At 49.3% G+C, this 19,241-nt stretch overlaps 1 protein-coding gene across 4 annotated transcripts in view; it reads left to right on the top strand.

Moving 5' to 3' along the window:
• Window positions 1-11,614: 11,614 nt before the first annotated feature.
• Window positions 11,615-19,241, top strand: part of LOC119186379 (AT-rich interactive domain-containing protein 3C) — a 236,714-nt gene continuing 229,087 nt past the window's right edge. For all 4 annotated transcript variants that reach the window (XM_075893212.1, XM_075893219.1, XM_037435017.2 and 1 more), the window contains exon 1: window positions 11,615-12,057. In XM_075893212.1, the coding sequence (XP_075749327.1) occupies window positions 12,022-12,057 (36 nt within the window). In that variant the 5' untranslated portion in view covers window positions 11,615-12,021. The remainder of the gene's footprint in view (window positions 12,058-19,241) is intronic.

The following is a 19,241-nucleotide window of genomic DNA, read 5'->3' on the forward strand; positions in this document are numbered from 1 at the left end:
TAGGTATTGTCGCAGGGTCGCCCGTTTGCTGACGAACCCTGCGCAATTCCACTGCCACATTGTTATGACGTTAGTTTCGTTATCCATGTTTGGGCTTGGGGATGGGTTTCGAGAGGGCCGCCTGCAGGATGGCACCCTCTGTCGGCGGGGCAATGACACTGTTCAAGTTTGGGACTGGTGTTGTCGATGTGCTTGGTAAAAATCCGTGGTGGGTCCCCTCCAGTCTAAGTATTCTCTCGCTGAGGGCGACCAGACCCAGCTGGGGGTGCGCGATCATTTCTTGTACTTGAGAGAGGCCTGACTGTATGTTGGAGATGGCCTTCTTGAGCTCCGAAAGGAGCTCCAGAGTCTCGTCTTCCCTTGAGCTATCCAGGGCGCGACGCTTCACTGCACCCGCCTTGGGGGGAGCCTCCGCCGTGTCCATGGCCGGCGAACTCGTGGCGGCCGGAGGAGCCGGCGGTTTGAGCGCCAATTTTCGTATTTCGGCTATCTCGGTGGCTAGCCGACTGATTTCCTGCTTGAACTGGGCGTTTTCTTTCCTAAGACTATCATTGGCACGCCTAAGCTCTTTGAGCTCGTTCGTGAGACGCGGGTCGTGCGAGTCCTGGGAGTTGGACGCCTGCGCTTGGTTGCCACGGGCCCTATCGGCCCACGTTAGATAGGACTTGCCTTTACCACCGGAGGGGGTGTTGGATCTTGGCCTGTTGGACGAGCCGCTCCGGGTGCGGGACGTGGAGCGGCCTCTGGAGCCGGAGCGCGCTAGAGAAGGCGATGGGTAGCTTTCCGTCGTTTTTGAATGCACTGAAACATTTGCTTTTTACGTCTGTACAGTTTTTATCTAAACGCCAGCAGGACGCTTCGATATGCGAGGACCCGGGATGAAGTTGTTTTAGCAATGATGGTAGCGTGTAATTTGTGGTTGTGTTTACCGTTCCGTGTTAAATTCAACACAATCCGAAAGCGTTTCAGCTGCGCCAGTGGTTGTTTGCGTATGGTCAGGCTCGTAAAAAAAAAAAAAAGAAGGTGGAGTAGGAGGGGGGCTGAGTAAAGTGTTTTACCGAGAATGACTTAAGAAAATAGGTGCTTTTTATGGCCTTCAATAAGCGCATCTCCCTTTCCCCCTCTCCACACACACACAAAATACTTCGTAGCTACAGCCCTGCGTACCAGTGGTGTTGCCAGAAATCCTTTTCGTAGGGGGGTCACTACTTCGACATGGGTACTTTTCCTTCTCTATAGCATGAAACTACAACGTTTCCTTATCTTACCGTCCGGCTAATGTGTCGGAAGCCCAATTTCGTTTTGCGCAAAGGAGGTAAATTGCGCAAAGTAAGCGCATGCCCTCTCACCCTTCACGCAGTGTGCTCCCGTGCAGCGAGTCTAATCAATCTCGGGCCCCATCCGGGATTTCGATTGGCTACGTTCGGGCCGCTGATTCGTCTCGAGCATGCGCCGTCCGTTTTCAAAGGGAGCTCTGTATGAATATGCGTGCATTAACGGATCGCCTCAGTGCTTCGGTCCCTGCTTTGATGGGGGCGCTGTTCTGGAACACTGCGCAAATGAACGTGCGGCACGCTGAGCACAGATTGCAGCTAATGATAACACTGCATTACTTAGCTAATTTATGGCTAGCCTTTAATTGGAACAAGCGACGATCTTTCTATGCGATTGGAAATTCAAAAAGCAGGAGGAACATGCTGTGCGTTTAGTTTGCTCACGTTCAAAGTTTAGTGGACGTAAGTCCCAATTTTAGTGAATCAATGACAGACTGCCTGATAAGACATATGCTTGGGCTAGTTGGTGATTGGGAATCAACATATATTTGCACAGCGCAATACTACGAGTAGTTACGTCGTAACTACTCGTAGTCTTGGGCTGTGCAAATATGTTGACAGACTGCCGCATCATGGAAAGGCGTTTGAATGAAAGTTGGTTTTACGCCGCCTGATTGATATACGTTATAATTTATTTAGCCGAAAAAAGACGTGTCGCGAGCCGACATTGACCTTGATTTACATTCAGTAATCGTGATTGCTGATCACATGTTGCCCCGCCGCGGTGGTCTAGTGGCTAAGGTACTCGGCTGCTGACCCGCAGGTCGCGGGTTCGATTCCCGGCTGCGGCGGCTGCATTTCCGATGGAGGCGGAAATGTTGTAGGCCCGTGTACTCAGATTTGGGTACACGTTAAAGAACCCCAGGTGCTCAAAATTTCCGGAGCCCTCCACTACGGCGTCTCTCATAATCATATGGTGGTTTTGGGACGTTAAACCCCACAAATCAATCAATCTGATCACATGCAATTGAATACGAGAGTTGAACTCACGTGACAGATTCCACTGCCCTTGAAAACGGCTGATATTATTCATCAATAGCAAGAAAAAAAAACAAGGGTCTCCCTGACTATAATATACGGCACGTTGCATTCTATCTTTCGTTACTGGCGACACGCCATAAAATGAAACATGACATCACGATCCTAGGATCCGTTTCTCGTCCCTCATTTTGTGTTTGTCCGGGCTGCTGTGACGAAGCTGAGTGCTTCGGCCCTCAATGCCTTCTTTATCGCCGTCTTTATTTCATTAACATCACGCTTGCGCAAAGTCGAAGTGATTGAGCAGCTTGAAGTCACTTTTTTTTTGACGTTTCGTGTTTATGCTCACTGTGTTCAAGACACCATTCGCATGACCAATATAAGGCATATTCGCCTGTTTCAAAACAGGCCCTTCGACCCATTCCTTTTCTATCGTTCTGCTTACAAAAATGTATTACATTCCAAGTTTGAAATAGGCTTGTAGCGTACAAAGCTGAAACCATTTATTCTGATAGAAAACCCGCTAGTCTGGATCTGCTTCGAAAATTGCGAACAAAAGTTGTTCTGAACCAACGCTTTTTAAGGCGTGACCAATGCCCCTCCAGGATCGTCGCTTTATCATCTGAGCTAGCAGGTAAGTAGCGGAATGCAACGCGAGAGCAAATCAATCGGCAACGTGGTCACCGATTTGGGAAATACAGTTATGCTGAACAACTTCTTTTTCAGCGGGAGTTGTTTTGCCGTAACTTGGTTCTAAGTTTCTAATCCTGGACGAGAAGGAACTTTCCCTAAGCTGCGAAGATTCTCTGAGAAACAGCTGTATAATATTACTCGATTTTCAGCTTCATGCAATTGATAAGCCAGCGCTGCATGGCAATTCATTGGTGGTTAGATTGAGCGAGAGACAACTGCGGCACGAAATACGTATATACCTCCGCGATCACCTTCTCTATCTCCGCTGGATGACGGCGGTGAAATTTTAGTGCGTTTATAAGTCAGCCATGCGTGGGGCATTTCCTTCTAACTGGGTTATATTCGCATTATCACCGGACGCCCACCTATATTGCGAATAGGGAGAAATGCGGCGGAAGTTGACATCACTTCTTGGATTTCCATGGACCGTGCCGATCGGACCCTTGATGGTTACATGGAAAGCGGGTCTTTCCCAACTTCCAAACCACCACCTCTCTCAAACCGACGCACCATCGATCAGAACTAATAGACAATGATGCCAAGGAAAGTGTTGACGATGATTGATATGTGGGATTTAACGTCCCAACACATACGATTATGAGAGACGCCGTATAGTGGAGGGCACCGGAAATTTCGACCACCTGGGGTTCTTTAACGTGCACCTAAACGTGAGCACACGGGCCTACAGCATTTTTGCCTTCGTCGAAAATGCAGCTGCCGCAGCCAGGATTCGATCTCGCGACCTGTGAGTCAGCAGTCGAATACCTTAGCCACTAGACCACCGCGGCGGGGCGCCAGCGGAAGTGTAGAAAATGTTAATACTAGTAATTGTAATGTGAATGTGAAGAAAGAAAAGTGGACGAAAGTGGACTTGCCCCTGGCAGGGAATCAGTCCGGGTTCGAATCCCGGCTGCGGCGGCTGCATTTCCGATGGAGGCGTAAATGTTGTAGGCCCGTGTACTCAGATTTGGGTGCACGTTAAAGAACTCCAGGTGGTCTAAATTTCCGGAGCCCTCCACTACGGCGTCTCTCATAATCATATAGTGGTTTTGGGACGTTAAACCCCACATATCAATCAATCAGGGAATCAGTCACATTATTTTGCAATACATTTATATAAATTATATACCCTATACTGGCTTTGGCCTTCTTGTCTGTTATTTCACTAAAATGTTGTGTCTAGCAATGAAAAACGAGTCCTTAAACTTTCCCGCATCTCTCTTCAGGGCAGACTCTCCTTCCTGCTCGATCACCCACTCCCATGACACTTGACACTTGTAGGATTTCGGGCTGGACATGGCGACATATGTATTTTTTGCCTTCCATTGTTCCCTGGTGGCCGGCTGCTTGCATTATACTTTTCTTTTCCTGTGTTGTGATGGACTCAATCTCAGATCGGCAGAAGCCGGTCAGTCGTCCCGTTGAGCTTCAATTTTCAAAATCTTTTGATCTATCGATTTGGGCGGGTTGGTAAAATTACACTCACTGCAAAGATAGCGATAAAACGACAAGACCAAGGGGACTCGCTCGCTGTATTCCGTGCCGACGGGTTAGCTCCCGCGATCTCGGACGACAGCGCAGCTCTGGCCGACCGGCTCGCCTACGCCATCTCCTGCCGTCGACAAGACTCCTCGGAATCCTTCGACCGTGTCCCCATTTTTCTCTATCTTCTCTTTACTTCTGTATGTGGGTGTCGTCATCCCTATCCCTATCCCTTTTAATACTGCCTATCCTTTTAATCCCTCCTTACCCCCATCCCTTGAGAGCCACTGTTGAGGTGTCTCACTCTGATGCAGACAGCTACGGGGCTCACTTTTTAGGTGCGAAGCTCCTTAGGGCGTGGGCTGTGCGTCCCCTGTAGCCTGTATGTAGCCACCTCTAGTTTAGTTCTTGCAGTGTTCACTAGATGGCGGTACCGTCCCCTGTATGTAGCCACCTCTAGTTTAGTTCTTGCAGTGTTCACTAGATGGCGGTACCGTCTCCTGTATGTAGCCACCTCTCGTTTAGTTCTTGTAGTGTTTACTAGATGGTGGTACTTGTAGCTGATGATGAAAAGATGCAAGATGTTATAAACTAGAAAGCGGTACTTGTAGTTGATGAAAGACGCGAGATCTTATAAAATAGAAATGATGTCACATATGGCGCGTGTCATTGGTTGAAGGCAATCGTTCGATACGCTAGGGGGAGTGATGTAATAAAATCGAGTGGGCAAAATGTACAGAGGATTCATGGTTTACCAGGTTTACCTCCGGAGCTTCGCCCACTCATCATCATTCACTTCGTGGATATGGCGGAATTTTTTTTCTTCTTTTGCTCAATACATGCACAATACATGCTACTACGTTGCTATCTAGCAATAGGAGATGGCGACAGGAGATGGCGTAGGGCTAATCCAGTCGGCCAGAGCTACGCTGTCGTCGTCGTAGGGGACCGGCGGCAGGAGGTGGCGTAGGACCAACCCAGTCGGCCAGAGCTGCGCTGTCGTCGGATATCGCGAGGGCACAACCGGTCGACACGGAATCCAATAGTTTAGCGGGGTAGCGTTTACGTGGTTTACGTGCCCCAGCTGGGATGGTGGCACCACCTATCGGAGGGTTGATAAGTTAAAGAACAGTGAAAAGGGGGGGAAAAAAACGAGAACGTTTGCCCGTGTCACCACGGGAAGCATTGTTACAAATGTATTTTAGTGATAATAAAGGTAAATAAATATGAACGACACACTGAACACGATAACATTTATGCTGCCGATTTGTTTACATTGATCTTCTAGTTAGGCCTGGATACGCTAGCGTATCCGTGATACTGGGCCATCGAAGCTGAATGAAGGCAAGCCAAGCCATTTTAAACAGTCGTTTGCTGCGAACTACGTGAATCTTTCAACAACTGCGCCAAAAATCACTTCGAAGCGGGAGTCCGAAATCGCCGCCATGTTTATGTACACTACGTATGCCACGGTAACATCATGACGTTAAATCTGAAAAATAGGGCGTACGGTAAGCGGTACGGGTAACGTGCGTATCTGCGCATGCGCACTTCAATCCTGCTATCACGATAAGCCTGCTATTCCGCTAATGCCGGTATACTGTAACTGTCTGTTATTACGAATCAAGAAACGACGTTGAATATGCGGGACAAGAAGAGACACGAAACCACGACGCTGGTCCCGTCCCTCTAACGCCGTTATTTTTTTTTCCTCGTTACCTTGCCCCACCCCTCGCAAACAAAATTCGGCTTATCCCCTATGTACGCGACGGCACCAAATGAGGGCATGTATTAACCTGAATTACCGCAGTGAATTGAAGCAACTGTATACGTGAAAGCATTAGTGAGAGACACATAAGCGAATCAAAGTATGTCAATGAAAAAAGATCTGCAAATGCCACCCCCCCCCCTCTTTTCTTCAAACGTGACTAAGTGAGATCGTCTGATGCCCTAATCTGAACCGCTCGCAAGATGTCAGCAGTAACACCACCACATTAACTCTGGCATCATTGTCAAGAACTAATGTAATTAAGGTAGGACTTTAGAAATAGAGTTGTTCTATAGACCTTTTCAAAAACGGCTCCATGGGTGCCACTATAGTACTTTCTGGCCTGCGCCCAGAATAACAGTAGTTTGATAACTATAGAGTTACTCCATTAACTATTAAAAAAAAACAAGCCTTGACTGCGTTGAACGTGCAGCACTGTCATAGCGACAGCGAGAAGAGCGGCCTTCAAGAGCCTTTCTTTAACATTTTTTGGGTCTTAGAACTGGCGTAACACTTTTTGGGTTTGAGCCAGCCGGTCTGAGAACTGGCTAACCTCCCTGTCCTTCCTCTTTCAATCCTTTCCTTTCAACTCTTTGGGTAGCTGCTGCAAGCGCGCCTGCAGGGTACCCACTACGCCATTAATCACTGTGTAGTATGCAGGCATTCACTAAGCCATCCTTCGTCATTCTTCGGAGAAGCGTGGTACCTGCTGCACACCTGCAAGGAACGTGTTGCAGTTTTTGTGTGCTGTGGCTGACGACGATGAAGAATCATGCCAGAAGCTTTTGTGATCACTGCGACCTCCCACAGTGGGTATACGCCACAGTTAATAGGTGAATAAGATGAAGCTTTTGAAAGGGCTGGGGCATTCGACGACCCACTCTCTGCGCAATTCGCAATATCTGGCACCTGGTTGTTGTCCTTTGCTTTTGTATAACGCTTTAGTACTCGCATCAACGCGATTCCTTTCCCGACATCAAGCCTGCCTAAGGCAAGTTCGCGAACAGTTCCAAGCACCGGCGTGGCTCAGGGCTTGGTGTTTTTTAGTTAAGCTTTTTTTTCTTATGACGCGTGTTGTGATCTCAAAACAGCTTTCGCTGTAAAATGACTCCATGAGTGCCGCCATAGTAATTTCTGGGTGGCGCCAATGGGCGTGACTCCGAAATTCCCTGTGGAAGCTGTGACGTCAGCCTCTGTGCTCCCGTGCAGTTGCGTAAAAAAAATTTTTCGAGGGGGGGGGGGGGGCACCTCTTTGAAATGGTCATTTTTCGCTCTCTATGACATGACGAAAAAAATTGGGGGGGGGGGGGGACGTGCTTGGTGGGCTGCGCCCTGGCTACGCCTCTGCTCCCGTGCACGCGCAGCCAACATGACGTGTCAGTGACCGGCGATGAAAGACGAAGCGCCTACTTTCAGGACTGTTCCACTGCAGTGCACAGGATGACTTCAAAGCCTCGACAGTGGATTTTAGGGGCGAAGCTCCTTAAAGCGGCACCCGTTCGTCCCTCGTCGTAGTCGTAGGGCGTAACCATGCAGTCTTACGTTTTGACCTGCAAGGTGGTGCCGGTGGGAGGTTTCTCCTGTGCGTTGTTGAACAATAAAAAATTCGCAGCGTGCGCGTTAACTAAAAGTTGAATTCTCATGTCTCTCATTCCCCCTTAGCATCCATTGGCATGTACATTGAGCACTATCTGACAAGAAAGGGTTGCTACGTTATACTCGCTGGGCGTAACCTCCTTGGTTTTAGAAAGGTTTAGCGAGCGTTGGGCCGCAGTGCCATGAATACAGTGAACTAGTATATACCATGAACTCGAGGTGGTTAAAGGTGGGAAATAGGCACGAAGTGCAAGTCGTAAGAAAGTGTGCGTGTGCCACCACTCGTTTAGTCATTGGAATGCCCGCTGGATTGCGGTGCTTCTATATGCGGAATATATGATGAAAAGATGCGAGATGGTGGTACTTGGAGTGTTGAATAGATGGACGAACGGACACAGAAAGATGCATGTACGGATGGTTGTACGGACGGATGGACGCATGGACGAACGCAGGGACGGACGCACGGATGGACGTGCGGACGCATGAACAGATGCACGCACGGACGGGTGGATGGACGTTCACACAGATGAACACATATATGATAAAAAGATGCGAGATGGTGGTACTTTGAGTGTTGATCAGATGGACGAACGGGCACAAAGACAGATGCATGGACGGACGCACGGATGGATGCACGGACGAATGGACGCATGGACGGACGCAGGGGCGGATGCATGGACGAACGCAGGGACGGACGCGCGGACGCACGAACAGACGCACGCACGGACGGACGGGCGGACGGATGGACGGTGTTATGCCTGCGAGTCCGCAGCGAACGTCCATGCCTCGGAAAAAGGAAATATGTGTCAAGGCCAGCACGCGAGCCCGCCTGACGCGATGAACAACTTAACGGCGTCATCACGCGACGGCGCCTTTCTGGCGCGCACGTGCAGTGAGTCACCTCACAAGCGAGCCCGTCGAGTAAACAACCGGCGCCTTCCTGTCTGGCGAGTCTGACGCAATGCGCGGCGACGTCACTCGTCCTTGGGTGCAGCCACCTGCAGCGCACCCTCTCCAGATTCGATGAGAAAGAAGGACGCGGCCCAGCGGCGACCCCATTGGAGGAGTCTGGCCTCACGACCAGCGGTGCTTCTGGTTGGACATTTTGTTATTCAAAGAATCCACCCGGGGCATATAAAAAAAGCCCTGCGGCGCGTCGCGAGTGGCAGACCTGTTGGAGAGCCGACATGTTTGTCAGAGAAGAGCGCTATGTGAGCAGTCCTATGTGAGAGCAGACATGTGTGTCAGAGAAGAGAGCTATGTGATAGAGAGTTGAGCTGTGTGTCAGAGAAGAGAGCTATGTGATAGAGAGTTGAGCTATGTGTTAGTAGACCCATTTGAGAGTAGAGCTATGTATTAGAGAGAAGAGCTCGGCTCTTCGCGTCTCTGTCGGCCCCAGTGCCGAATTTGTAACGCATCTGTATATATGCTGTACATAAACCTTGTTTAACTCACCGTCGTCTCGTCCGCTCGTCTATCAGCTCTGCGCCGAAGCAGTCGCGAGCTGAGAAACCTACGCTACCAAACGGCTGGTGACCTTCCCGGCGGAGTTCGAAGCAGTAGCGCCTTCGGGACCGTGTTGGCGTCGCCGTTTTTCGAAACAGTGGTTGCAGCGGTGAGATTCGTGGCGCCCTTCGTAACGTCGTCGGAGGCGCGCTTCGCAACAACGGTCACACAGACGAACGCATGGATGGACGGAAGCAAGAACGAATGGACGGACGGATGCTTCGCCCCACTCTCCATCGTTCACCCCGTGGATATGCTGCCATCTTTTTATGAGGAGAGGGGGGTCACGTTTATATAATGGTGGGGCGCCTATAGGAGCCCTCTTAGCAAATATAGTAGCAGCTGGGTTGGTATAGTTCCATGATTGATCTGCGCATCAGCTTTTCCGCAATGCATGGTTGCTAGCGGCGTTCGGGAAACAGATGTGTAACTCTGTTACCTACACATCTAGACATGTAACGGTGCGTAAAACTACAAAGGACGACACAGATCGAGTGGGAAGAGCGTTGACTTGTAACAGTTTATTCCGCTGACGATACCAGGTATAAATACATACGAAAGGCCAGTGGATGAGGCAAAATAACAAAAGCGAAGAAAAACGAAGTAATCAGCAAGAAATGCACTGGGTGATACCGACAAGTCTTGATTGATATGTGGCATTTAACATACCAAAACCACCATATGATTATGAGAGACGCCGTCGTGGAGGGCTCTGGAAATTTTGACCACCTTAATAACCAAGTTGCTAAAAAAACCTGTAGCTCATCTTTGACCGCCAATGCAAGTGATGGGATGCTGACACGTGCCCCGCCGATAGTGGCCAAGGCACTCGGTTGTTGACCCGCAGGTCGCAGGATGAATTCCCGGCTGCGGCGGCTGCATTTCCGATGGAGGCGGAAATGTTGTAGGCCCGTGTGCTCAGATTTGAATGAATGCACGTTAAAGAACCCCAGGTGGTTAAAATTTGCGAAGCCCTCCACTACGGTGTCTCTCATAATGATACGGTGGTTTTGGTATGTTAAATGCCACATATCAATCATGATGCTGACACGTCCCTCTCCCGCACGAGCAATCTCTACCGCCTCAACTATTTGCCTGATGCACTGTCTTTGCCGCGATTAACAACGCCACTTTTTTCGAACTTAGTTTTACCTGCTGTCATGAGTGTTCAATTGAACCAACTCCCAGCAAGCAATCATGCTGTTACCTAAAGGTAGCATATACAGTAACTATATTGAGAACGCGTTTGTTGCGCACCTCATGAGCTGAAATAAGGCGTTACTGGCCCACGCTGTCGCTGCACGAAACATGCTGCTTCCATACACGAGCTTCTATGCGGAGCGTGCAATATGGCCGCACGTGAAAGACAGCATCCGAGTGACCGATGGCTAAAGTAACTGCAGTTTCAATCTCATGTCTCGTTCTTCCGCCAGCCGTGAGATGGCGCGACGTGCACTATTGACGCACTATGTTCACACTTTTGCTGACTGACTCGCATCTTTAGCCTCTAACCTCTTTTTACTACGTTCATTGCTATTCTACCACCTTTTTTTTTCGCTACTTAAAGTACTTTTGTCACAAATTCTCGCGAGTTTTTCTTGCTTCATTTTTCATCAAATTTCCTTCCTGCCTTCAAAACGACAACGCTTCGAGTATTCTGGATTTCGTACATAGGGGCATATTCAAAAGACGTTTGATATAGTGACCTATGTGCTGGAGCTTATTTTGCAGTCTCTGAAAGTGTTTTTAGGATGTTACCAGTGTCTCTAACTTTGTCCATGCTTGATAACAGGGTGTTCTACTCTTCTCCGGCGCGGATTAAAAAAGAAAGAAACATACTTGGCAGATGGACTACGTCCACTCAACCCCTTGTTTTGCAGATATTCAAAGCGTACTTTTAAGTCGAGCGAAAATAGGCAGGGAACAAGAAACTCTACAGCGAACAATCGCCCCGTCCCGAAAGGAGCAGTCGGTGCCACGCGCGCCTCTCGTTGCGAGGGCAGCTTGCTGGTGCCGAGCGGCGCGCCTCCACGTTCTCGCGCAATATGGCTGTCTCCTGGCGTAAGACCGATTCAACGAGCGTGCTGTACCACCCGCATCACTCTAGACCTCGAGAGTGATCGAGCAATTAATTATCATCGCCTAGAATCTCATAGACCCGATTGGCGCCGCTGCGCGCCAATCAGAGCGCACGCAGGGCGGAGCTTCATCGTGGATGACTCTCTCCCTCGCGTCATTCCTTCCCCAGGGCGAGGGTGCACCGGCCGTCTCTCGATGCAGTTGCAGTTGCCTCCGATGAAGTTAGGCGATCGTCCGTGCCACTCCGTAGCAGGACTGACGCATGCGATACGCTTGCTTTGGATTGAAAACGTGCGCGAACGTGTGCCGCCCCGTTCATCGACTTGACTGACCGACAGTTGACGTCGGCTGTGCTCTGTGTTGTCCACCGGCGTGTTCGATATCGGCCAGTGTGCGCTGCTTTGGCAGCAACGACATTGATACGTTTGCGTGTGCCTTGATCTCAGCGCTTCCGGCGGCCAGGGGGGTGACTTGTTGTTTCGTAACCAGCGCTGCATTGGTTGTCGCTGGTCATTCTTCTTGATCCGCAACCCACCAGCAGCCAAAATTCGTGTCAAAAACCGCATCCCGCTTCCAGCCTTCCGGATGGAACACGAATCGGACGACATGGACGGAAGCGTGGTGAGTACGGCCTGTTTTGATCTCGAATGCATATACGCGACATGCCTGATCCGCATTAGCTCGAATCATCGCTGTCTGTGATGCGAGGAGTTGCGCGAACAAACACAGGTGACATCGCTTCACTATTCCACCGCTTGCTCTGGCGTTTGTGTGTCGGATTACATTGACGGTTACCAGTATGGGAACACCTATGTTTAATCCTGTCTCACAAGCTTTTCTTTCTCCCGCGGCCCTAAACATCGTTCTCGCTGAGAAGTGACACTGCAAGTAGCTGAAGCACAGACGAGTAACGGGGTAGACGCGCTAGCCCTTTTGTCGTATAGCGAACCGCGTTGACAATATAAGAATCGTCGTCATCCAGAGTGGACTTGATCGTGTTTTCCCTGCGGACGCTTCCAGAGCCTAACGACGGTGCCTTATCGTATCTTGTCATCTTTCCATCGGCAGTCGTCCTATTTAATCGCTTCGCACATAGCTGTCATTTCCTCAAACATCTGATTATGCGCACATATGTGGTCCATCTGCGTTTGGTTTGCGTCGTCATTTGTGGGGTAAATAATCTAGGAACGTTTCCTGAATTTAATTGCTTCGATTTTTTTGAATAAAAGTACGCACCTTTTTCTCTTTTGTGAATCGATCAGCAGATGACCACGTGTGCTTTTCGATTGCCGCCAATAAATGGGTCAGTTGATTTCGCGAAGGTATTTCGGCCTCCGCAGTTTCGAAAAAAAATGCAAGGGGTTAATCATACATTTCCGCCAACATCGTCCGTTACTCCTGCCTTTTTCAGCCATTTTGCATAGGTTCAAAGCATGATGAAAGCAACGTCTATAGAAAACGTTCTCGTCAGTACAGTGTTGCTGTCGCGATATGATCAGCCCCGACGCTATCGGTCAAGCTGTGGGCGATATGTGTACACAATGAAGCACCTCTCGTGTCGTTTTTATTCCGGCAATCGATGATTTTCTTTTTGTTTCACTTATCGCAAATTAACGGTGTTATTGTTTTACACGGGGCCTAGGAAAAAGTCTGGTGTGATCGAAAGATAGACAGGGTACTAATCAAATAACAATTTCTGTTGTTTACTGTCTTGATGAAATTGAGGCACACTTCCGTAGACCCCGGGGTTTAATCGGGCAATCTCGATTTTTTTTTATATATAACCTAATCCACGAAAGCTTTCGCATTTCATTTAAATTGAAATGTGACTGCGCTGCCGAAAATTCGACCATTCGAGTCGTATGTTCAATTGTTCGAATTCATCGCTTAGTAAACTCAGGCTCACGTTCTTTTTAATACGTAATTTGTGCAGGGAAATCTTATCACGAAGAGCCAATCGCTAATACGGAGACGTGGCAGGCGTAAAGTCCAAATCGTGTGTGTTAAATACGCACAGATGGAATTTTTTTTTTGATCCCTGCACGTGCTCTGACCAAATTGTAGATTCTTTACACACTACTGGAAAGAATGCCCTGAACGGATTGTTCTGTCAAACGTTGGATGGAATTAGATTGATTGATTTGTGGGGTTTAACGTCCCAAAACCACTATTTCATTATGAGAGACGCCGTAGTGGAGGGCTCCGGAAATTTCGACCACCTGGGGTTCTTTAACGTGCACCCAAATCTGAGCACACGGGCCTACAACATTTCGGCCTCCATCGGAAATGCCGCAGCCGGGATTCGATCCCGCGACCTGCGGGTCAGCAGCCGAGTACCTTAGCCACTAGACCACCGCGGCGGGGCGATGGAAGTAGATTGGTAGCACAGTTATGAACCACAGATACGTCAGAGCCTCTGGTTGGCAACACTGCAATGTCCTCGTTATTTTTTAAAAAATTATATGTACTTCTCTCTCCTCGTGAAAAACGCTACAATAAGCAGTGTAACATGTTGCTCGGAGGAATTTTATCTTTAAGGTTTAGAATTCTTGATGTTAATTGCGTTGCGTTACAGAATACCACCATGGTGACATAAGTACTTCGATTGAAGGCAGCAGTGAAGATAATGTAGATGCGATTGCTATCGCAAAATTTTCCGCAACTTTTGCGGCAGAATTCGCGTGCAATCTGCCGAGAACACCGGAAAACGACAGTGGGGTGCGTGGACATCCTGCAGTGGAGTTTTCGAGAAGCTACTAGAACACGCAGCCTAGCGAGCAGAAGCAGCATCATTGGGACCACTGCAGATGCGATAGATTTCCGGAATTCGCAGGTGCAACCGCAGTTGGAGGCTGTAGAAACAATCAAACGGAGATGGGAACACTGGTGGTGTGCCAGATATCGGCAGGATAGTACACGTCCCGGCTAGGGTAGGTATTTTTACGGGTGAGGGGGTTTGGATACTCCCTTAACCCGAAGTGGAAGCCGGTCAGGTAGATGTGGTCGAATGGCATTCTGGAGACTACATGCCATAACAAAAGAAAAAAAAGAAACGGGGAGGGGGGTACGGGGCCCGGTGTCTATAATAGGAAAGGGGGGGGCTATGACGAACCTTCCCCCCCCCCTTGAAAGGGGAGCCTGCGACCTATGCCACTACTGCATGAGGGAGCAACTTCCCGGATTGTTGTAAGAGTACAAAGGCTGACCTTGTTGTATCGGTAGTTAAAATTCCAAGAGATGACGCACGTCGCGGAGGGGGATTTCGACTACCCGAGTGATCGTTCTATAAACGTTGACCCGAGCATCCGTCCTAGGAAACTTGTGTCTCATTTTCTCGGTATTCCCGGCAGCCGATACAGGAGTTTCGGCACATCGAATATGAGCCACTAGCGAAGCCATGAAAATCGGCAGCATATGATTAAGATCTCTCATTCACGTATAACTTTTTTTTTCATGCGATTAGACACGATGGTGTGAAAGGCAGGGCAGAGGTACGTGGATGAAGATATCTGTAATTACTTTATTTCCCCGTTCTCCCCACTAAGATTGAATGTATTGGCTGTCATTACCTTGTACAACTGTCAAACTCTCGCAGAGTGAATGAGTGGATGCGAAATAGGGGGGGGGGGGGGGTTCGAACACGTTTGAAGTTTGTTTTGTGCGTTGCGTAGACTTACCGCAGACTAAAAGGTGCACGACTTGGGCTCAGCCAGCTTTTCTTTCTTTTTTGGGGGGGGGGGGGGGGGGAAGGGTTGAGCCTTCCAAACAAATAACTACCTGACTACTGGTGCATGGATGCATACAAAATAAGAACGATAGCGAGAGACTCCGAAGTTGATCAGCCTTGCTTACAGAATTTGCAAGTACAAAAAAGAGAGAGAGACCACCGGGAACGCGAATATGGTTTAATTACAAGCCCCCCATTTCTCTCGCCCACTGACGTAATGCATCTGTGTGAATAGCTCGAAGCGCCTACGTAACGCAAAGTTTGTAGCTCACGTTTGACTGTTACAGCCAATCTATCTATCACGCTGTTAGCCTAACTAACGATTCGGAGCCGCGTCCTAAGGTAAATGGTGAAGCTGCAACAATGGCCCGTGTGGAGAAACCTTCACCGCTTGGAACACTGGCGAGCACAAGGCGAGGGTGCAAGAGCGAGATGAGAAGGCCACAACACGCACGTGCGCATTTATACTTGCTCGAAAAGCTAGTTCGAACCGTGTTTCAACCGGCTGAAACTTTGTGCGTTGAAGTGCAGCAAGCAAAACTAAAATCGAATGTGTATGGGTCGGGAATGCTTTTGACGAGTGCTGTGTATTCACGGGCGTTGGCACGGGGATGCGAAAGGACACTTGCAACCCCTCTTCCCACCCAAGCTGCTGCATCGCTCCCCTTTCCCCCGACGTGATGAAACACGTGTTTGACACACACGGCCGTGGCGATTGCATTTCGATGAAGGTGAAATGCCAGGAGCCCGTGCGCATAGATTTAATTGCGTGTTATATAAACTAGGGTAATTGAAATTTCTGCGGCTATCCACTACGGCGTCTCTTGTTTTTGGGACGTAAAACCCTGACTATTATTATGCTGTTCTGGGTGACAGAAAGTGTATAGATTACCATGGCAATGTCGTATAGACTATATATATAGCGGGAATTTTGAGTGCCTACAGAAATTACGAAAAACATAAAATAAAAAATCGATGTCTCGTGCCGCGTGTTTGAGCAGCTCCTGGAATCCTTGTATAAATCGGCAGTTCCCCGGTAGGGTCACGTGACATCCCTTTTTTGCGCAAGACAGATTTTTTTTTTCTTGGCGGGAATCGTGACTCTTTTTGGAGTCCGTTCGCGCATTTGTGGAGCACCTCGCCGGCGAGGCCGCGTTGTTTGCGACGACCAAGCTCTTGATATCGGACGAGGGCGTTTGACATCGGGCTATTTTTTGCTCTTTGCAGCTTTTCCCTCGTTCTGTTCGTTTTTTGCTCCCTGCGCACGCTATCTGCGCAGGTGCGTCTGAGGGACGAAAGAGTTCACGAAGTGTTTTTCTGCCGCACCCGCATCGTGGGGGGAGAAGGGCTGGCCTCTTCCGCTGTCAGCATGCTACCGCTGTAGTAAAAAAAAAAAAAAAAAAGCCGTGAGCAACTCGCAGCAGCTATTGTCACCGCTCGTATTCTTGATTGAATTATTTGAAGTGCGCACGTGGTCCCAGGGCGATTCCTGTCCCAGCCGACTCGATTTTGTGTCCTCAGCGGTTCGAAGGCCGCAGATGTGGTTCCTGACTTTTTGTCGAGTTATCTTTTCGTTCGCTTTTCTTTCTTCACATTACAATTACTAGTGAGAATCGGCCGTATACATTCCTTTGCAACATTGTCAGCTAAATCTCAAGAATTTCCGCTTCCTTCCTTCACTCTGCAGTGTATCACACCTGCAGAAGAGCCGAATCTCGTGTGCCTTTATTGAACTCTCGCAGTTGGGAGAAAACTGGCAGGCACCCAGCGTTACTACGAATTGTACTCAGTACATCCCGCGTTGACCACAACTGTGGTCATCGGCAGGTGCACGGAGGGGCAGTAACCTAAGTGTAGGGGCTGTGCAAAATCTGCCCCGTACTTTGACTTAATAGGGGGGCCTACGAAAAACCTTGCCCCCCCCCCCTCCCTGATGGGAAACCCTGTTCACGAGATGCCTAGGTCAGTGCATAGCTGCTACACCGTGCAACCATTCAGAGAGAGAGACGGAACATAGTTAGGCATGAAAGGGGTGGTTCCATCTCGTTTACTTAATAAAATACGCGCGTGACACCCTGAACCGCCCCGACGCCAGTGGTGAATGCTTTGGTGTAACGTGATATCAAATAACGTGCGTGGTTTTCAATTGAAGATAACGAGGTGTTTGTGGTGTGATTTCGTGATCGACACGTAGCCATTTTGGTGTGCGAAACCATGCACTCGCACGGATAAAACGTTTTCGGATTGTAGCACAGTGACGCGGGTTACTATACCACTTACTGTACTTACCGCACAGTAAATGGTATGGTACTGCCAGCACGTCTAGGAAGTATTGATAGTGATTTAGTATATCTACAAACTCCTGGGAATTACCGTCGACGTGAGATGATGATGAAGTAATACCCCTTATAGCGGGCGGGTAGACGAAAAACAGCGATCATAAAATCAATAGACTCATGGTAATAAATAGTTAGCGTGACGGGAGGCTCCCGACGCGTTGCGTGCAGATAGAAAACTAATGAGATTACAATATGATTACATCGGAGGGAACAGAGCTTGCATGAGTCGTATAGGTATGATCGTATAGTCATTCTTCCACCACTCCATCTGCGTCTACAAAGCCCACTGCGACAGCCAACACTGTGTCCACCACATTGGGAAGAGCTCAGATGAATGCACCCAATCGCCGTGCGTTTTATGGTCTCATCGGCACTTCCTAACACACGGCACATAATGGTGCATTCAGACGACGGATCGAATCCCGATGTGGCGGGACGGACGGCGAGTCACGTGACCTCACATCAGCGATTCCCCTCGTCCGCGACTCGTCCGCGAGCCACGCGGACGGATGAACCCAACCTGTTTCTCACATCGCGATTCTGGCGGGGGAGAGCCGGTACTTCAGCGGAATAGCTTGGGGTCGGTGGCAACCAGTACACTTTTCGTCTGCTCGCGGCATGTCCTCCATGGCTCGCGGACAGCTGCATGACTGGTCGGCATCATCCACGCTTGAGCATTGTTTACTTAGTTTCCGGAGGTGATTAAATATGCAGAAATCACTTTTGGTGGTTCGGGAAATGTCGCCGCCGTCGCTTAACACGCGAGATTCTTAGCCGTCATGGTGGTGAAATATTCCAACTTCTGCGACCGGCAACGTGCCGCTTCTAAAAAAAAAGAGGCCGGAGACACGTTTAGAAGTTCTACAAGTGGGGAATGATGTAGTTGAAAGAATATCCTGCTAGCAACTCCCTTTTCTCCTGAAAGAATAACACTACTCGTTCATTTGTCACAACACGACAGACATCGCAGCCAAGCTTCGCTTCTTGCGGGCATCCATGTTGAATACTCTCAAACCGGTCTGCTGCCAGCGGGCGCAGGTGAGCGCCGAATCTGCTGTCGAGGGTAATCCGGCTGTTTTCCCCTAGGACACCGTCCGTCGTGTGGATGCGCCTGCAGGCGGACCATCCGCGGATTAGCTGTCCGCGACCACGACAAATCCGGATTCGGTCCGTCGTCTGAATGCACCATAACGCTCAGTAGTTCGCTGTCGTACATTCTCTGACCCACAACAGTACGGAGGACCCTCGCATCGAACAGCAGCGCTCTTCTATTGTAGGGTATTCTACCCTACAAGGGCAAGGGGGAGGGCAAAGGAGAGAAAAAGGATAGAGAAAGTGAGGAGGAAAAATAAACAGCCTTGGAAGCGCACTTCCGAGACTGTTTTTGTAGACATGTACCGTGGCGATGGTGGCCTCCAGTTTGGTCTCGTCATCTGGCGGTCCAGAGCTGAAACCCGCTATAGCCATTGCCCGAATTGGACCGTGTGGTGCTTCGCTGTTAGTGTATGTACTCGACGGATGTGTAATTTGCCTTTTCCATTTTCCTCTGCTGCCCTTAGGCGTTTTGCTAGGGGTCGAAAGAACTGGCATTGCTCGAACGATGGCCTCCGAGACCAGGAGTCCTTTCGCAACATTTGCTCTAGGGGAGAGCGCATGCGCCGTGACATCGTGGATAAGGCTGATTAAGTCCCAAGAGGGTGTATGCTGTTACGAAGCGCGCCTCCGACGACGTTACGAAG

Source organism: Rhipicephalus microplus, chromosome 1 (assembly GCF_043290135.1).
Source record: "Rhipicephalus microplus isolate Deutch F79 chromosome 1, USDA_Rmic, whole genome shotgun sequence".
NCBI classification, from domain to species: Eukaryota; Metazoa; Arthropoda; class Arachnida; order Ixodida; family Ixodidae; genus Rhipicephalus; species Rhipicephalus microplus.